We start from the raw sequence: 21,443 nt of genomic DNA on the forward strand, positions 1-21,443 counted from the left end.
TTTTAAAAAAGATTTAAGTATCTGCATCTGCATATTTCTGTGCCTCTGAGTGTTTGAATACATCTGTGCTCAAGTATGCACACCTGTGTGCATATGGAGGCCAGTAGAGGGCACCGCATTCTTCTGAGCTGGACCTAAAGGTATTTGTTGGATGCCTGGCTTATGTGGGTGCTGGGATCCGAGGTCTGGTCCTCAAAATTGTGTAGTAAGTGCTCTATTATTATTAAGTTTATTTTTTTCACTTTACATCCTAGAACAAAGCCCCCTTCCTCTTTTTCCCTCCTCTTCTCCTGGTCCCACCCTCCCACTCACTTCCTCCCCCCCATTCTTAGAAAAGGGAGCCCTCCCCCGCCATTAACCCACCCCTGCACATCAAGTTGAATCAGGACTGAGTCATTCTCTTCCACTGAGGCCAGCAGGGCAGCCCCACTAGGAGGAAGTGATCCAAGAGTAGGCAACAGTCCATGTCACAAACATATCTTTATATCCCCCACCCTTCACCCCTCTTGCTAGGGAACCTAGTGTAGTAAGTTGTTTTAACCATGGAGCCATATTTCTAGCTCCCAAGGGAATTTTTCTTTGTTTTGTTTTTTGTTTTTTCTTTTTTTTTTATTTAAATGTGAAGCTTAGTTTTTTATTTTGAAAAATCAATATTCACCTATTGTGTTTTCCCTTTGACTTTGTTTTTATGTTCTATTTGGGGAAAATAAAATAAAATCAGGAAAGGAAGTCTTCTGTTTCAGAATCTTATATACCATCTTTTTATTGCTTACTGTTTTGAAATGCCATCACTTTTTATTTTATTATTGGCATTTTGATGAGTTGTATATTAAATCTGAGAGATATTATAATGTAGTGGGAAATATCACCAGATTTGACTGTAGAGACATGCATCCCAGCTTTAATTGGCTATATTATCGATGCTAAAGCAAGTTACTGAGATCAGTCTTAATTTAAAGGTATTTAAATATAATTTTTTTTTCTCAATGAGACACTGCTCGGATCTCTAAGTTATAAAGATATCTAGGGAGTGTTTTTCTGTTATCAAGTGGTTTGTTCCAGGGCGATGAAGAAGAAAATAAAAGAAAAATAAAGAGGAAAAGTAACTTCCTTTATGGAAAAGGTTGTAATATTTTGCTTCTGTGCTGACAAAAAACAGTAGTTACCAGCCTTCATGGGCATTACAGCCGCTTAGCTTCAAGAAAGTGATGGTCATGTCAAACCCCAAAGAAATAGCTATATAACACAGGCACATGTGGCTATTCAAATTGAATTAATTTTAATTTAGGTATGGTGCCATAGTTCTGAAATCTGAGTACCCAAGAGACTGAAGCAGTTAGATCCAAGCTAGTTTACATTGTGAGTATATATATATATATATTTTAAAAGATTTATTTATTTGTTTATTATGTATACAGTGTTCTGCCTGCATGTATGCCTACACACCAGAAGAAGGCACTTGATCTCATTATAGATGGTTATGAGCCACCATGTGCTTGTTGAGAATTGAACTCAGGGCCTCTGGAAGAGCAGTCAGCTTTTAACCTCTGAGCCATCTCTTCAGCCCTACATAGTGAGTTTAAAGCTAGCCTAGATACTGGTGATACTTTTTCTAGAGAAACCAAACAAAATTCTTTAGTTGAAATAAAACTATCTTTTTTGAGCTAGGTGTGGTGTAATACGCTTTTAATTTTATCACTCAGGAGGCAGAGGCAAGAGGGTCTTTGCGAGTTCAAGACCAGCTTAATAGCAGTGCTAGCTAGAACTACATAGAGAGACCCTGTCTCAAACCAAACCAAATCAAAAAGAAAAGAAAGTAAGCAAACATGCTGGGCAGTGGTGGTGTAAGCCTTTGTTTTGATTTTGTTGTTTGCGTTTTTGGTTTTTGAGACAGGGTTTCTCTGTGTAGCCCTGGCTTTCCTGGAACTTGCTATGTTGACCAGGCTGGCCGTAAATTCAGAGATCCAGCGCTGGGGAAACAGACAGGTAGATCTCTGAGTTCAGGGCCACCCTGATGACAGGGCTGTCTCTAAACCAAGAAAGATAGCAGACGCTATCTTTTCACTCTTTTTAAAATTTTTAAAAAATATTTATTTTATTCATGAGTGTTTTGCCTGCATGTACACAAGTGCACACTATGTGTGCCTGGTATTGGTGAAGGCCAGAAGAAGGTGCTGGGTCCCTTGGAACTGAAGTTACAGATGGCTTGGGCTGCTGTGTAAGTGTTGGGAATGGAAACTAGGCTCTCTGAAGGAGCAGGAAGTGCTCCTCCCTACTAAACCGCTTCTCCAGAACTTAGTTTTTAAAGGTTATAAAAGCATAAACTGTGCATTGAGTGGATGTTCTCCACACCTCCCCGCCCTCGTGGCTTTCCTCCCTCCTGTCCCTTTTGTTCCCTTAGTTTCACTAATGTCAAATATCTATGCATAATTTTATACTTAGCGCTATAAAATCTAGGAACCACAAATGAGAGAAAGCATTTATTTATCCTCCAGTTGCATCTATCTTTTAGCAAACCACATAGTGTCTTTATGACTAAAAATATACCCATCGAGTATAAGTAGACTATATTTTCTCAGCCTTTTTTTCTGTTGTTGGACACTGGGTTGAGTCAATAACTTCACTATTATGCACACATTGATATGTAACTATTGCAGTATTTATCCTTTGAGTAAATACCCAGGGATGCTTTAGTTGGGTCACCTGGTAGGTCTTTTTTTAGTTTTTTTTTGAGGAACATTCATTATGCCTTCCATGGTCCTAGTTTATAATTCCATTAGCAGAAAGAATTCCCATTTGTCAAATCATTTGTTCTTTGTTTTCTTCATGACTCTCATTCTGGCGAGGGTAGACAAAACCTCAGTGTGCATTTCTGTGATAGCTAGTGGAATTGAATGTTTATTGGCCATTTGTATTTACTCTTTTGAGAACTGTTTGTACATTTCATTAGCCAGGTTGTTGTATTTCTTGTTTAGGCTTTTGTCCATTGTATATTCTAGATACTAACCTTTTGTCAGATGTATAGGTAGCTAAGATTCTCTTCATTCTGTAGGCTTATCTACTGGGTTGATTGCTTCCTTTCTTTTCAGAAGCTTTTTAGTTTTTTGAGGTCTCATTTGTCAATGACATTATTTCTTAAGTGACTGGAGTTGTAATTAGAAACTAAGTACTTGCCTATACTTTTTTCTTGGAGCATTTCCCCCTACATTTCTGTCTAATAGTTTCATGAAAGATAGAGGTCTCTTTTCCTTCTACATATGGATACAGTTTCCCTGGCATCAGTTGTTGAAGAGACTTTTTTTTTTTCCAGTGTATGTTTTTAGCATTTTTGTCAAAAATGAGGTGGCTGTAGCTGTAGGTTTTATCTTGTCTTCCTTCTCTGTTTCATTGATCTGCATGTATATTTTGATGTCAGTACTGGTTTGTTTTGTTACAGTGGCTCTGTAGTATCACTTGAGATCAGGTATAGTGATGCTTCTAGCATTATTTTTGCTCAGGATTAGCTTGGCTGTCTGGAATCTTTCGTGCTTCCATATGGTTTTTAAGGATTTGTTGATGTTGCCTTTTCTATTTCTGTATATAACATTGGAGTTTTATGAGGATTACATTGAATATGTAGATTGCTTTTGTAATCTTCTTCCAAAACACGACTGTGGGAGATCTATCTTCCATTGTGCATTATTAGTTTTTTGTTGCAATGACAAAACACCATCATCAAGGCAACTTACAGAAGGAAGGGTTTACTTGTGTTTATGGTTCCAGAGGGATAAGAGTCCCTCAGTAGCAGGGATGTCTGGCTGCAGGTAGGTAGCATGCCTAAAGCAGCAAGCTGATAGTTCACATCTTAACCACAAACAGAGCAAACTAGAAATGACAAGAATTCCCCCCCCCACCCCCCGTGTGTCCAACTCCCAGTGGTATATGCTTCCTCCAGTAAGTCCACACTCCTACACCTCCCCAAACAGTGCTACCAACTGGGACCAACTATGCAAACATCTGAACCTATGGGAGACATCTCATTCAAACCTCTACGTAGTGTGCTCTTCAATTTCTTCAGTTTTTATTGTAAGAACATCTTTGATTTCCTTGATTAGTTTTATTCCAAAGTTTTTATGCATGTTTTTTTGTAGTTGTGAATGAGGTTCCCTGATTTCATTCCCAGTTTGTTATTAGTATATAGGTTCTAGTAGCCACATTTCATGTGCTTAATAGTGCCACAGCCATTCTTTGGATATCACAGATAAAACATTTTTGTTTTCATACAGTTCTTTCTGTTGGGAAACACTATAATCTAGAATTTGCCATGGAGTACTTTCTAGACAAGCAAAAAATACAAAGGAGTGAAAGTTGTGAAGGAAATAGTAAATAGGTCAAAGTGAAGCTGCATTAGTAAAGACTGAAGAATGCATAGCATTGGAAAAGCATCATGAAAGAAAAGATAATGTGTAAGCTATTTAGAGGCTGCCGCTTCTTAGAACTGAATGTGATCTTCGATTTAGGCATTTCAGTAACTTACAGAAATTTTGTCTGTTCATCACATGTCAAGGTGATTTGCTTTGATTTTAAGATATTTCTGATTTTGAAGGTAAAACTATTTGGACATAATAAAAAGAGAATAGAATCATAAACAGAAAACAAAGTGATATTTTTAACTTAAAATTGTATTTAGTGGTTTTAAGCTAACCATGTTAAACAGATGTTTGGAAATACCTGGAATTCAGAAAGATCTTTAAACATTTATTGTGCCTTTAAAACAAGAAAGGAACAATTTTTAAAAAAACTATTAATAGTTTGATTAAGAAGTACATACTCAGGTACACAGAGAGAGGGAAAGAAAGGAACACCAGCTGGGCAATGTAGAATTCAAAGATTTCAAGTACCAGGCTTGCCTAGGATTCATAGCAAAACCCTGTCAAGAGAAAAGCAAAATAAAGGGAGAGGGAGGGAGAAAGGAAAGGAGAAAAGAGGAATGGAGAGGAGACACAGGAAGGAAAAAAGGCAGAGATGAGGTGAGAGATCAGTGAACAAAAACACTACCTGTTTGTAATCTCAGTGCAAGGAAGTTGAAGACTTGGAGATATCTGGGGCTTGCTGGCCTGCCAATGTAACCTGATGCTGTTCCAGGCTTAACTGAGAGAGTGTGTCTTCAGAGAAGATGGAACTGTGTCCTGCGGAGCCATACCCAACTTTGAACTCTATCTTCCATGTATGTAGTTCATGAACACACAAAAAGTGTAGCATGGGGCCTGAGGGTGTACCTCTTTGGTAGAACACTTGCTGTCATGCATAAAATCCTAGCTTTGATCCATAGTACTATAAAAATTAACTCTTACTTTGATTGCAACAAATCAGAAAAGACTACGCTTTGACAGTGGAAGGGGCTTCTATGTGAAGTAAACAATCATCTTTGAGGAATATTGGGAGAGACCTAGGACTCGTTTGATATCTTTAAAAATATTTTCATTGGATTTATGCTTAATTTCCTCACTATATCTGTTTCCTTCCATCCTTCCCTGTCCGTATGTGTTGAAGATAGAATCCAGACAAGTATGAGCTATGCCCAAAGCTGTATTTCTCCTTTCTTGATCTGTGTTGCTTAAGAGTAGGTATTGTCATTAGAAATTGAATTATAATTTTTCCATTAGTGCTATTTGCCATGACTGAATTGTAGGTACAGTTGAATAATTCTCTGTTAAGACAAGCCACTACAAAGGCTTCTTATAAATATTTATATTTTTTACTTATATTTTTCTCTGTATTAGTGGATCATATTACATGCCCTTCAGATCTTTCATCGTAGTTAAGTAGGATATTTTATAAATGCTTATATTCAGGTTACAGTAAGCTATACTAAGTTGTGGCACATAAACATGAATAGTGCTTTGTTTTTGACCTCAAGAGTCAACTCTAATGAGGGACACATGGAAGAAACATTTTGCTAGTCTATATGTGTTGATCTATGTACACAGTCAGAATAGAACTATGCTTAAGCAGTTATTAAAGAATAAAAATACTATTAAAGAAAATTTCTATGACAAAGCCACTTTCAAATACTTTGTTTAACAGTATTTTTAAAATTTATCATACAAACCATATTTAGAAAATTTAACTAGTATAAGAAGGGATACCATGGAAAATAAATTTCCCCTTTATTTCTACCTGGTAATTCCAGACATTGTATTAAATCTGGCTTATCTGGTTTCTGTAAAGCTTTTAATATTCATTTACCTTGTGTTGTTTGTCATAGTGGCTCCAAATAATGTGTTGTGTGTTATTAGATGTACCCTAGCTCTTTGCAGCTCTGCTCTTTTTTTTTTTCTGCTCTTATACTGTTTCCTTACTCATTTTAGTGCTCCTTACAGCTCAGGCTGAATTTCCATTTTACTTTTTGATACTTGTCATTTCGCTATTGAGATTCCTTTATGTTACTCATCAAGACTTTTCTTTTAGATCTTTGGGTCTTTGGGCCTTTGTTTGAATGTAAAGAGCACTTTGAAATTTGGTAACCCAACATCTGGGTCCACATAGTCAGTTTTTATCAGATCCCTTTACTGTCTTGTTTCTTGGCATGCCACAATTTTTAGTTGAAACCTGGCTGTTCCAGTGTTCCTGTGAGGGTTGCTCTAATGGCTACTGTTAAGCCAGAGCTCAGGCATACTTCTCTCTCTCCACTGTAGAGCACCTCTACAGTGCTCTACTGACTGTAGAGCCAGTCCAGTTCCTCCCTCTCCAACCTTCTTACTCATTGGCTTCATATATGGGGGTTGGGGGTGGGGCAAGTCTGCAGAAGGAATTCTTTCTCGCACCTGATGTTATTTGATGTTAGCCAAAACTTGGGCTACGATTGTAGTCAGATTTTTGAATTCACTTTTTTTTTGGGGGGGGAGATATACTCTTTTTTACTTCCAGCCTATTTGCTAGTAGTCTCTGTTCTTTGACTTACCATGAAGGTTTCAATTTTCTGCTGCTTGTGTTATATATGATTAGGGAGTACACTGAGTTAAGAAACGTCAAATCATGGATCTTATACAACTTTTGACGGTAGAGTCTCCTAGGGAAGATTCTTCTGTAGTCTGTGGTTTTCTTTTTTTTTTGTTTTTGTTTTTGTTTTTGTTTTGTTCTGTCAGGTTCTTGGGGGTTATCTATCTCCTCTGTACATAGAACTTTGCAATCAGCCAAGGATTTGAGCAAAGTTAATGCTCAGATTTTGGGTCTTGACTACCTCTTTTCGTTTTTTTTCCCCCTGTTTTCAGGGCTTTAAATTCCTATTTGTACTTGCAGTTTTGAGGTTTTCTCATCCATGTTGAGCTGCATGGCTTTCTGGTTTTTATCACCCTATTTGTGAGCTATATAGACAGAAGACTCTTGAGCAAAAAGTTTTTGTAACTGAACCTAGGCTCCTTTTCTTTTTTATTTGCTTTTGAGGTTTTTTTTTTTTCAAGTGTTTTAAATAGGCTTTAATTTTTTTTTTAATTTTTTTTTTTAAGTTTTATGTATATGGATGTTTTGCCTGCATGAATGTCTATGTAAAAACTTGGGTGCCTGGTGTCATGGAGGCCAGAAAAGGACATTGATCCTCTGGAACTGAAGTTACAGATTTTATGATTTGATGGTGACATGTTGGTGCTAGGAATCTAACCAGTGCTGTTAACCACTGAACCATTTCTTCAGCTCCTGTTTTAAACAGACTTTTAAAAATGGCCTGTTCAGGTTAAATTGTTTTCTGTAGAGAAGCTTACCTGGCTACATGTAGACAGAATCCTTTTTGTTTCTTGGATTTCCATTTGTTTTAAAAAAAATTTTGCGTGCCATGACTATATGTGCAGTGTTCATGTCCCTCAAAAGTCCTATAGTTCTGGTACTGGAGTGATGGCTCAGTGGTTAAAAGCCACTGGCTGCTTTTCCAGAGATTCTTAGTTCGATTTGTAGCAAACATGGTGGTTCACAACCATCTCTGATGAGATCTGGTGCCCTGTTTCGGTGCACAGGCACATATGCAGGCAGAACACTATCAATCTTCGGAAAATAAATAAACAAACAAACAAACCCTCCAGTTCTTGGTGGTCCTAAAAGTGACTCTTTCATTTCTTGTCATTAATTTATGGATTTATGTTACATTCCATGGGAATATTTAAAGTGGGCTAATAAAAAGGAAATTATAAATGTTTTCTAGAACATTTTCAATTTTTTGTTATTTTTACATTGTCTTAGTTATTTTTCTATTGCTGTGACAAAGTATAAAGACCAAGGTAACTTATAAAAGAAAGCATTTAATTGGGTTTACAGTTTCAGAGGGTTGGAGTCCATGATGTGAAGCAAAGGCATGATGGCAGGAAATCTGAAGAGGCAAGAGCTATCTTTAGGAATGACAAGTCTTTTCTTGAAGCCTGCCCTCAGTGACACACCTCCCCCACAAGGCCATACCATCCAAACCTTCCAAATAGTTCCATCGATTGGAGACAACTATTCAAACATACGAATTGATCTACCACACATATGTTATGTATTTTCTGCTTTTCTGGGTGCTATAGTCTCTTTTATTCCTAAGTTGGAAGTTTGCCAAATGATTTTAAAGTTTGTGGTTTTTCAGAATAATTATTCTAGGCTCCAGTAACATTTAATGTTTAGTTAGTTAAAGAATTAACTGAGAACTTAGGTGTCTTTGACTACTGTTCACAAGTGATCCATTTGCTCATTGGGATAATCTTTGCTCCTATTGGTCCTATTTGTTGTTGTTGTTTTTATTTTTTGTTTGTTTTTCAAGACAGGGTTTCTCTGTGTAGCCTTGGCTGTCTTGGACTCCAGTGTACAGGCTAACCTTGAACTCAGAGCAGTCCACCTGCCTCTGTGCCTCCCTGAGTGCAGCTCTGTTGCTCATTTTTATGTAGGGGTTACTATTATTCCTTACCAGTTGTAATCACCTTCAGCTCTGATTATTTGTCTTTGTATTTAAACGAAGGTTCCAAGCCTTCTATCATTGTTCTTTCTATCATTGTTTGTATGTATGTGGGCAAAAGTGGGGAGAATATGTGTTTGCCGTAGTGTGTGTTAGAGTTGTTTGGGGATTTCTGTCATTCTCTGTCCTCCTCTCTACATAACAGTATCCAAGAGAAAGGAAAGTGGAAGTAATTGAGTCATCTTTCTCTCAATTGACTTTTGGTCCTCTCCTACAAAAGTGTACAGACCTAACCGACAGGCCTAACTAACCTCTGCAGTAGACTATTTCTAAATTATTGGAACATAGACTATTTCTGTTGCCTTTAAATATGAACAGGGTTGTATTTTTTTGAAACTTTTTAGTACTTCAGTAACTGCTTTTGAAAATCCAACAAAGTACATTGTAATTTTCTACTATGATGTGAATATTTGGGATTCAATTGCCAGTTTTTGAAGGAACTTTTTAAGGTAAGCAGTTTAGGTATAGGAAATGGAGAGCAATTAAAAGTTTTTAGAAAGTTGATTTTTTTCTTTTTCTTTTATTTCTATTTTCTTTTAAATTTCATTGAAACAAATGTGCCATTAAATGGTGGTAAGGAGACTAGCCTTTTTTTTTTTTTTTTTTTTTAAATGCAGCAGTTTTATGGATGAAGAGGGAAAGAAGGAACTAGAAAGTTTGGGTGTAGATGTGATAGGGGAAAGTTAGAAGTCAGGGATGACTTCAGATATTTTAACTTGGTGAATAAAGATGGCCCACCTGATATGAGACACCAAGATGATGAGGCCAATAAATGAAACCCAGGAAGGTGTTTCCCCAGTGTTGATATTTGTCGTTAACTTAAAAAATTATCATTATAATTGGTAGCAGTGATGTGTGTGTGAGTCACACATGCCACTTAAGGAATGTGAAGGTCAGAGCACAGTCTTTAGGAGTCAGTTCTCCCACTCAGGCTGTAAGGATTGCAGGAGAGCTTTTACCCAGGGAGCCATCTTACTTGCCCTTTGTTTGACTTTTGTGAACATCTTCTCCTTAATTTACTCTGTCAAATCCGGTTCAGAAATGAGTGTAGGGAGAGAATACTGGAGCCGGTGTCAGATTTACACTAAACAATTTGAACAAAGTTACTTAGGTTTGTTTATCATTTGGTTTGCTGGTGGTGATGACATGTGGATGTTCATGTGTGGGGTCACAGTGTAAGTAAAATCTGATCTGTTTTCATGAGCAGGATTATTTCACATACCAAATTCTCATTGTTTTCGTAATCCTACAACATTTGGGAACTTCAGCAAAATTAACAAATTTTTGAGGTTATTTTGAGGTTATATATGACAGTATAAGGCCACCGAATATACTTCTTTTGGTTTTTCGATACAGTTTCTTTGTGTGGCCTCAGCTGTCCTGGAGCTGATTCTGTAGACTAGCTGGCCTCAAACATGCAGAGATCCGCCTGCTTCTGCCCCCCAAGGGCTGGGGTTGCAGACATGTGCCACCACCACCCAGCAGATACACTTTTAACATGCTTAGTTATTGTGTAAAGCTATTGAGTTTCTTTATAACTTTGGCAGATTTAGTAGTTATGAGTTTTGAATTTATGAAAAAAATATTGATGGATTCATTGATAAAGCATTTTGTGTAATTGCACTGTAAGGAAACATTAGGATAGTTATATACATACATTTATCAGCAAAAATTTAACTTCTTCAGCATCAATTTGGTTAAGGAAATAATATTGTTACTTGATCTTAAGATGCTTTGTACTACTGGGGAATATAGTTTAATGGTGGATCACATGACTAGCCTCCATGATGGACATCCTCAATTTAATCCTTGATAATGGGGTAAGATGCATCTTAACTTTTGGCAGTTAAGAAATATTCCAAGTGAAAATTTATATAAAATAATTATTTTATGGATTGTTTTTACTTTTGGATTACTGATTAATGTTACACTTACTTAGTATAGGTGCTACATTATTGAACTGTTGTACAGTGATAGCAAATTTAGCAGATAATATGAAATGGAAAGTACCTATAAAAGACTTCTGAGGTTAATTTTATTTTGATTTATGACATTTTATGATTAGTATTTTGTGGTCTACTTACAACTTTAGAAGTACATCACAGTAATCTTAAGTATATAGAATTCTATGGCTGTTTTATTGTGCATGGAAGAGACTTAAAGGTCAACACTGCTCTTTTATGTAGGTTATGGGTGCTACATGTGTGCTTTCAGAGCAGTAGTGTGAGGAAACTGGAAGTGGGATGGCAGGACGGCCTCATCCCTATGACAGTAACTCCAGTGATCCAGAGAATTGGGATCGGAAATTGCATAGTAGACCTCGTAAACTTTATAAACACTCAAGGTAGGTAGAAAAATATATATTTCCCATAACAAAGCTTTGTTCAGCCTGATTATAAAAACCACTGCTTCATTTGATTGTGGCAAGTGTTGTCAGGATGTGGCCTCATTTACAAAGCACTGTGCATGTGTGTTTCTCCTGAAATAGCTTTTAGAGAAACATTTCTTTTAATTTTTTAGTGTTTTTGTTGCTTTGAATACATTTGCTTCTAGATTATGTTAACATTTTAGTTGACTCCATAATTAGGTGTTTCAATTTGATCAGTTTGGAATCCTGACAAGTTAGGTTAGTTCTTAGGTACTTTAAACTGCTTAATAGATGTTTATTTTTTTGTAAAATACACTGTGTGTGCAGGTTTCAGCTGACAGTTTATGTTTGTGTCAGTGGTTGTTTTAGTACACTTTTTAAGTATGAAAAATGTATTCTGTGGGTATACTGATCAAACAGGAAAATCCAGCTTTCAAAATAGACTCTACTGGATTCATTTTGAGTTTGATGCATGAAATGAAATTGCTCTCAAAAGCTCATGCTTAACTGTATGTTATTTTTAAACTTTGATTTTGCATTGTGTGATAAAATGAGTCATCTAGAATACTTTGTAATCTGATATTTTAAGATGTTAACTGACAGCTAATAAATCTCACATATCTCAGGTATGTAAGCATGTTTTCATAGAGAATTTTGCTTTGTAAATATTATGTAGAAGATATACTGAAAGTGTAACTTACTCAACTAAAAAATTCTTCTGATCATTGATAACATATAAACCTTTTTGAAAATAATACCATAATGTTGAAATTCTGTAATAATAACACATAAAAAAACAACAAAAAAAACTGGTTTAAATACCAAATTATATATTTAGAAAATATGAATGATTGGTACTCCTTAACTTTCATGAGAAGTTACTTACATATGTTGTAGAAGTTCATGTGTTGTGTTAAATTGATTTTGGATTTCACTAATTTACAAGTACACGCCACACACACAGTATGTTTTATTCTCTATGTATGTGTCCTTCAAGTAGGACTTTTGTTAATTTCCTAAATAATTATCTTGTCCTCATTTTTGAGGCTTTGGAGCTTTATCACTGTGTGGAATTATAGTTATATAGTTCCATATTTTGTGTGTGTGTGTGTGTGTGTGTGTGTGTGTGTGTATTTCAAGAGAATTTTGTATTATGTTTTCTAACTAATATAATTCTGCTGTACAATAGTGCATTATTTAATGAAGTGATAAGGGTAGACATGTCATTGCTTTTAGAAAGGCTTCATACATTCAGTGAGATATTTTATAATGGAGGTGTTTTCATTTCAGTAACCTTTTTTTTCCTATATCCTTAATGGCTATATTTTTAATTTTTTGTGGTGCTGGGGACTGAACACAGGGCTTTGTGTATGCTTTTTAAAAAGTACTTTGCTACTAAGCTTTTCATTAGCAACTTCTTTCTTTTTTTTTTTTTTTAGCTTGAATTTATTTTTATTTTTTTATTCACCCTTACATCCTTGTTGTAGCCCCATCTCTCCTCTCCTCCCAGTCCTACTCTCATTCCCTCCCCCCTCCTCTTTTCCTCAGAAAAGGGGAGCTCTCTTTCCTATCCAGCCCAGCTCATCAAGTTGCATCAGGAATGAGCATGTCCTCTTCCTCTGCCAGAGGAAAGTGATCAAAAAGCTGGCAAGTGAGACTATGTCCAATGCAGTCCACACTTCCCCTTACTATCGGACCCACATGAGGCCTAAGCTGCCCATCTGCTACATCTTGGTAGGGGACCTATGTCCAATTCCTTCCTTCAAGTCCCTCTGGGCCCTGGTTAGTTGGCTCTGTTGGACTTCTTTTTTTCTTTTTTTTTTTTCTTTTATTATTATTTTTTTTTATCAGTTACATTTTATTAACTCTGTATCCCAGCCGTGTCCCGATCCCTCATTCCCTCCCAGTCCCTCCCTCCCTCCCTCATCTCCACCGTGCCCCTTTCCAAGTCCACTGATAGGGGGTTACCTCCTCCCCATTCATCTGATCCTGTTTTATCAGGTATCTTCAGGACTGGCTGCAAAGCCCTCCTCTGTGGCCTAATAGGACTGCTCCTCCCTTCGGGGGTGGGGAGACCAAAGAGCCAGTCATTGAGTTCCTGTTAGAAATAGTCCTTGTTCCCCTCACTTTGGGAAACCAATTGGTTACTGAGCTACCACAGGCTACATCTGGGTGGAGGTTCTAGGTTATATCCATACATGGTCCTTGGTTGAATGTCAGTCTCAGAAAAGACCCTGTGCCCAGATATATTTGGTCCTTGTGGAGCTCCTATCTTTTCCCCATCAGACTAACTCCCCTTCTTTCTTATGATTCCCTGTACTCTGCCAAAGGTTTGGTCATGAGTCTTTGCTTTGAAAACACTGCTAGTTAGAGTCTTTCAGATGTGCTCAGTAGACTCCTGTCATACGTTCAATGCACATCCCATCTGTCTTTCTAAACGAGGATTGATCATCTTACCCCATGTCCGCTCAATTGATTATCTTTTTTAGGTGTATAGATTTCATTATGTTTATCATATCTTATAGGTCTATATAAGTGAGTATATCCCATGTTTGTCTTTCTCCTTCTGGGATATTTCACTCAGAATGATCTTTTCTAGATCCCACTATTTGCCTGCAAATTTCATGATTTCCTCCTTTTTGATTGCTGAGTAGTATTCCATTGTGTAAAAATACCACAATTTCTGTACCTATTCCTCCGTTGATGGACATCTGGGTTGTTTCCAGGTTCTGGCTATTACAAATAAAGCTGCTATAAACATGGTTGAGCAAGTATCCCTTTTGTGTACTTGAACGAACTTTGGGTATATACCTAGCAGTGGTATAGCTGGGTCTTGAGGAAGCACCAGATAGCTTTCCAGAGTGGTTATACCAGTTTACATTCCCACCAGCAGTGGAGGAGGGTTTCCCTTTCTCCACAACCTCTCCAGCATGTGTTATCGCTTGAGTTTTTCATCTTGGCCATTCTGATGGGTGTAAGGTGATATCTCAGGGTTGTTTTGATTTGCATTTCCCTGATGGCTAATGAGGATGAGCATTTCTTTAAGTGTTTTTCTGCCATTTGATATTCCTCTGTCAAGAATTCTCTGTTTAGCTCTGTTCCCCATTTTTTGATTGGATTACTTGGTTTGCTGCTTTTCAGCTTCTTTAGTTCTTTGTATATACTGGATATTAGTCCTCTGTCAGATAAAGGGTTAGTGAAGATTCTTTCCCAATCTGTAGGCAGTCGTTTTGTTTTGATGACGGTATCCTTTGCTTTACAGAAACTTTTCAGTTTCATGAGGTCCCATTTATTGATTGTTGCTCTTAGAGCCTGTGCTGTTGGTGTTCTGTTCAGGAAGTTGTCTCCTGTGCCAATGAGTTCTAGGCTGTTCCCCACTTTTTTTTCCAATTGATTTAGGGTATCTGGTTTTATGTTGAGGTCCTTGATCCACTTTGACTTTAGTTTTGTGCAGGGTGATAAATATGGATCTATTTTCATTTTTCTGCATGTAGACATCCAGTTGGTCCAGCACCATTTGTTGAAGATGCTGTCTTTTTTCCATTGAATGGATTTGGCCTCTTTGTCAAATATCGAATATTCATAGGTGTGTGGATTTATTTCTGGGTCTTCTACATTAGCAACTTCTTGCTATTTTGGGACAAGCTGTAATAGTACATAGAGTTGTTTGAATATAAGACATTAAAGTGAAATAAACAAATACTAAGACAGGGTAGTACCTAGGAGGCAGAAGTAGGCAGACCTCTGTGAGTTTAAGGCCATTCAGGGCTACAAACTGAGGCCTTGCATTGAAGGGGGGGGGGTGAAGGAGGAGGAGAAAATTGGCTTAAATTTCTTTTAAGCTAAGTGTGGTACTATATGCTTGTAGTCCTAGCATTTAATGGGTAAAGTCAGGAGGGTCAGGAGTTCAAGGTTAGCCAGGGCCACGTGAGACTCTGTCTCAAAAAACAGCAAAATGTTAATGGTGATGGAGAGAGAACCTAGTTTCAGTTCTTAGCACTTATATCTGGCAGCTCATAGCTGCTTTCAACTCCAGTCCTGGGGGATCTCATGTCCTCTGGCCTCTGAGAATACCTGCATGAGCATACACATGGTGTACATACATCAACTAATGCAGACATACATGTATATGCATACATTATTTTTTAAATGTTAAGGAAAAGGCCATGAAACCATTTAAGTGAATTTGTATTAAGCCTCATTTATGGCAGATATATGCCCAAGTAAGAATGGCTTACTTTTAGAAAGTTCTTGTCCAGTGTTTTTAGGAATTTCACCAGTAACACTTAGGGAAAAAAAAAAAGGGTTGTTTGACTTTCAAAAACCTGCCCTCATTTTAGGAGGATATTCAGAGGGTGTCAGGGTGCCGTGGGCACTGTTATGGAGCACTTGAATGTCCATAAATGGACTAATTGAACATTTAGGACACATAGATCATGGCACTGTCTTGTGAAATGAAGTTCAGAGAAAGGGTCATTGTCAGTTTGAGTTAGGGGGAAAAGATGACTAGATCTAAGGTGCTTAGAGCATTAGAGTGAATAAAGGTGTGTTTATCCAGACCTCCAGGAGATTACTTGGCCTGGATCCGAGAAAGCAGCTCTGGTTAGTGCTACTGTTTCCATTAGGTAGATAAAAGAAACGAGGTTAATAGTCTTGCCCAGGACTGTTAAGCACAAAGCCCTAATTTATAGATGTGACTCTCATTCATTTTCTTATTTTATTTTTTGTTTTTAATTTTTATGTGCATTTTATTTTTTAAATTTTAAATAATTCTAAAAAGTCTGATTACAGACACTAGGTATAATAAACTCATTTCCTATTACTCAGACTGGTTACTAATTCATGACTAATATTTTAAAACTATATCTCTACCTATTCACTCCTGCTTTCAACTCTGAAGTATTTTGATATTTGAGTGAAAGCCCCCTATCTTTTAACTTGAATTTTTTATTTTCTTTGTATTTAAATCCAGAGGTAAGAGATACATGATACATCTTAGTTGCTTAAGAATATCAGGGTCAAAATCCTCTGTTTTGTTTGACTTCCCTCATGACCACAAGGTGAACGTGTAGCTCTAAGCTATTACCTTCACTTTCAAGGCAAACGGGAATGAGAAAATCAGTGTTTTTGTGAATTTCCAACAGGTATCTGCTTAAATGACATGGCCATCTCTAGATATGGAGACTGGGAATAAATGCAGTTTTTAATTTAGGTATGCTGTTGCCTCAAGCAAGACTGGCAATTTATAGATAAAATATAAGTGGATTTTATAAATAATAAATAAATGAGCATACTCTTCATTCAGTTTTAATAGGTAATGTAAATGCTGTCTTGTTAAATGTGCTATATTTTATATATATTTTTAAAATAGGTTTATATTTTTAGTACTTACACTTTAATGCCCCCTGGCTAATCTTTGGTTGTTTGGCTATGATCTAATAAGTGTGGCTTTATAAAAGTAGTAATAATTACTCTCTAACTATACTGACTTTTGTTGATAGTCAAGGGTTTGGTGTAGGAAATACTATTTCTAGGTAATACAATGTTTTCTTTATTTTTGAGATTATAATATAATGAAAACTTTCCTTCAAGTCCTCACACGTTCTCAGTCTCCTTCAAATCCATGCCTCCTCCTTTCAGCAGTTGTTACTGCATACATATATAGAATGTCTTCAGTGTCTTTTGAATGCAGGTTTGCTCTGATAGACCTGCAGTCTGTGTACAAACAAGTCAGGTTAAAATCGGCAAGCTTGCTTCTATGTTACATACATGTATGTAACGAGTATTGTTAATTTGTATGTGGAGGAACTTCTTAGCTTGCTGAAGTTAACAGTGATTTCAGTTGAAGTTCTTGGCTCAAAATGTGACAGCTTTTCTTTAAATTACAAATTAGAGATTTTTTACCATAAAAAAGAAAAATAACACTTCTTTTATATACTGTTATAATATCTGACTAGAAAACACACTAAAAGCTCTTGAATTTGATAGAATCTGACTATGTAAAAACCGCTATCTGCAGTCTGCTCAGGTTTCTAAAGATAAATGCATACATCCAATATCAGACTTTGCCGCAAGGTTTCATTTCCACATAGAAGCACGCATGCTCATTTGTTGGGAGACTACATGAAAAGCATGCTTTCCAGTGTCCCTTTAATAGTTCCAGCAGCAGTTTAGAATCGGAAAGTTTGGTTCTTAAAAGAATAGTTGGGTGGATTCTTAGGTTGCAGATATTTTCCTTGTGGTTTTAAAGAGCTTACTGTCTACAAAGGCACGCACTGATACTGGAAGGAAGGAGTTATCTGCATCCCAGTTCTTAAAACCTGGCAAGCTGTCAGAGCTAGAATTAGCTTTACAGATGGCATTTGGCAACATGTCTACATATCTCTAAGCTCTCATCTCCTGCATTTTCTTCCACCTGCCTATCAATTACAATATCCAATCACTGTCCAGGAATGGAGAAGTGGGCTGATCACAGCTCACACGATGCTATTTGGTTAGAAACGTCAGTGCTGCACAACCCACGGCTGAGTCAGTGTCTGTGAGAAAATGAGCTGAATTAATATTTACAGGGGGTTGAATCTCTGAGCATTTAAAGCTTAAATATCTGCAACAGCAGGATTACACAGTAGAGAGAGGAAAGCTAAAGGAAGTCTGGACAGGTGAGGTAGGAGGAAACTGGAAGATTTTCTGATTGTTGAAGAATCTTGAGGATGATGGAAATACCAGATGAACTAAAGTTTCCTAGTAATGCCCAAGGATGCTGACCTGGCTTTCAGTGCTGCATTGTTTGAAAAAGCAGAGTCCCTTTACACTCTGATTTCAAAATTTTTTTCTTGTTTTTGTGTGTCTACCTTGGCATATACTAAAGGAAGGTGTGTATTCGTTTTTTACATGATATCTCTGGGTTATAACTATATACAAGAATGAATATGAGAGAGGTAGAGAAATGTCCTTTGTTTCATAATAGTCATTTACATGGCTAAATGTAAGAGATCATACTTCTGACTTCAGTTTAGTGGCACATTTAAAATAAATGGAGTATGTTTGTATTGTTTTCATGGGTTTGGTGTGTTGTAACTTGAGAATGCATTATATTTAGTATTATATTTTATGAATGCAAACTTGGTTAAGGGAACAAATTTTGAAGCAGTTTTATACATTGAAAATAAATTTCAAGATAAAAAAATGAAAGAAATCATTACCTAAAGTTAGAATTAGGAGGTCTTTGCTTTGGAGTGAATTAAAGATGAACGAAAGAAACTGTTTATATGTAGTGATTTTTTACAAGACTGAATTTGTTTGAATGGGGAAGCCCTGACTGGATAAGTAACTGTCTAGTGTACAGGATATGAGCAGAAGATCTAAATGCTGCTACTGAGAGAGATTGCCAGGCACGATTTTTGGGTTAGTGTACTCTAATGTTAACCAGATAAAAAAATTGTAAACCAGGATAATTGCTCTTGCTGAGCTATTTTAAATCTTCACAGGTGACAGTGTTTACTTGATTAGAAAATTTTAGCACAGTTTAAAATGTTAATAAATTTTCCTCTGCTTTCATTACCAACTATTTTGTACGGACTTTTGGTATATTCAGTATATTAAAATAATTTTATTTTAATCTAAGTAGTTATAACATCCATTTCTTATTTCAGTGTCTTTTATTGCTTATTTCCCTGCCTAAAAATATGATCATTCAGTTATCTTAATATCTATCTATATACACATGTATGTGTGTATGTATTATATATATTTTTATTAATTATATATATAAAAATCCACATACATAAAATTCTATGTTGGGGTCTTGGGCCCTAGGAATGATTTTTTTATAAGCTTGTTATTATAATACAATTACAGAAGGAAAACTTGAAGGTTAATCTTCTTATACTTTATAGAATACTTTTCTCTGGTTCTGCTGGTTCTTTTCTGGTAATAATGCTTGTCCTATTAATGAAAGTGATATATATTCATTACATAAATTTGGTAAGAACAGGAAAGCACATAGAAGAAATGTTATTTTTCTAGTAAAAGAAAATGCTTTTTAATGCTTAACCAAGTATATATATCTCACATGTACACTTAAAATGACTTTCAGGTGTTATATAAGATATATTTAAAAAATTAAAAACATTCTATAATGGACATCTATAACATAGTTTGGTTACACAGTATTTTATATATATACTTTGTCATTTAATTAATTGTAGTTCTGAAACTTGAGAGAAATGATTAGCATGGTTTCATACTATAAATTTCTTTTAAAAGGAGTTACTGTCTTAAGGAGTTAAATAAAAATGTAATTTTATTTTTCTGACAGTAAAAAGATCCTTGGTCTGATTTCACCTTGAGCTCTGAAGATATACAGTGTTTTAAATGAAGCAAATAGCTTTTTATGTATTTTTTAAAGGTCCTTAATAAAAATCAGAAAAATTGGGGTCCAAGTGAATGAGACATTAGAAAATAGGAACACCATCTACAAGGGCTTCTTCTGTGACATTAGAAAATAGGAACACCATCTACAAGGGTTTCTTCTGTGACATTAGAAAATAGGAACACCATCTACAAGGGTTTCTTCTGTGACATTTAGTGAAAGATGGTAGTCCAGAGAAGTGTAATAATAGTGTGTAACAAGAAAGGAGGTACCTCAGCTCGGTCTTGGAAGCTTCTTAGAGAGGAAGAACAGACCACTACAAATACCAATAACAAGTAGTAAAACAAGCATTGCTAAGGACATAGAAACCAGTATAAGGAGACATAAGGTAAAGGTGCAGATTATACACGGGCTAGTTGCATTTAGTCAAGATCTTCTAATTACTGGTAATCTTGTGATCTTTGAAGATTTATAAGAGGATAAGAAGCACTAAAAGATTCTGGCCCTGATTTTAGAGGCAGGCACATTTTGAAACAGAAATGAGAAGGATAATGTATGACTAGTTTAAAAAAGACCCAGTGAAAATGTGAAATGAGTTTTAAAAGTAGAGCAACTTTAAACTTTGTGCAGTTAGTGTAACTTGTGGCCTTGAATATGTTTGGACTTTTAAAGTTTTGTTTAAGATACTCTTGAATGTAAGAAGGTGGGAAAGGGTACAAATCTAAAAGAAATCCAAGGGTATATGTAACACTGCTGTGTGGCTTTAGCATCTTGCATGAGAAAGTCCCGAGGGTGGTAGCTAATAAACTTGGCACAGAACAACAGTGTAGTGTGGCTGCTGCCATCCCCATACCCGTCACCGCCAGTCTCAGTTATTAAGGACTCTTATAATAACTACTTTAAGATATTTGAAGAATCGTAATTTGGTAAAGAAATTGAATTTGGTTTGAGTCAGACTTATTTGAGGTTAGCAGCATGAACTCTGAAATTGAGCTTTACATCATATATCAGACCTAGGACTTTGATTTCCTAACTAGCAGATGAAGTGATTAGATTGTTAGCTATATCCTGAAATTTGAGCTATAGTCAATAGACCGAGGTTTGTTTATCTGTTTGTTTCTCAACTTGACACAGGCCATAGTTGTCTGGAAGAGGAACCACAATTAAGGAATTGCCTCCGTTAGATTGGCTGGTAGGCAAGTCTGTGAGGACGTTCTCTTGACTAGTGATTGCTGTGGGAAGGCAAGCTTACAGTGGGCAACATTGGTTGCATAGGGAAGGCAAGCTTAGCACTGTGGGGAGCCAGACAGTAAAGCATTCCTTCCTTCCTGGCTTCTGCTTTGGTTCTTGTCTTGTGTTCCTGCCCTGACTTCCCTTAGTGATGAACTGTGATCAGAGTATATAAGCCAAATAAACTGTTCTCTCCTTGCTTTGACCATGGTGTTTTATTTATCACTGCAATAAAACTAAGACAGAAGTAGTTAAGATTAAGTAAGGGAATTCATTACTGCTGTCATGTGTACTTGTACTAGGTCTTTCTGCTGCAAAAGGTCACCATCCATAAATGAATACCAGTCACACTATAGATATTAGAGTTTTACGTGTTAACAATTTTTAGATAAATGATTGTTACTGTTAGTGGCTTCTGAAGTTTTGTTGTATTAGTTTACTCCCCTTTTCATAGTAACCTGTACATTGCATGAATAGTGACTTCTTTAATTGATTTTCTTTCACTTACACATTTTTTC

The 21,443-nt window shown here is 36.3% G+C and overlaps 1 protein-coding gene across 7 annotated transcripts in view; it reads left to right on the plus strand.

Moving 5' to 3' along the window:
* Nucleotides 1-21,443, plus strand: part of Btbd10 (BTB domain containing 10) — a 56,221-nt gene that overhangs the window by 9,709 nt on the left and 25,069 nt on the right. For 3 of the 7 annotated variants that reach the window (XM_060367012.1, XM_060367011.1, XM_060367013.1), the window contains one exon: nucleotides 11,143-11,300. The exons of 2 other annotated variants lie outside the window; for them this stretch is intronic. In XM_060367012.1, the coding sequence (XP_060222995.1) occupies nucleotides 11,200-11,300 (101 nt within the window). In that variant the 5' untranslated portion in view covers nucleotides 11,143-11,199. Of the gene's footprint in view, nucleotides 1-11,142; nucleotides 11,301-17,839; nucleotides 18,197-21,443 lie in introns of those variants that run through there. 2 more of the 7 variants (XM_060367016.1, XM_021652789.2) reach the window with 2 other exon arrangements.

This window comes from Meriones unguiculatus, chromosome 14 (genome assembly GCF_030254825.1).
Source record: "Meriones unguiculatus strain TT.TT164.6M chromosome 14, Bangor_MerUng_6.1, whole genome shotgun sequence".
NCBI classification, from domain to species: domain Eukaryota; kingdom Metazoa; phylum Chordata; class Mammalia; order Rodentia; family Muridae; genus Meriones; species Meriones unguiculatus.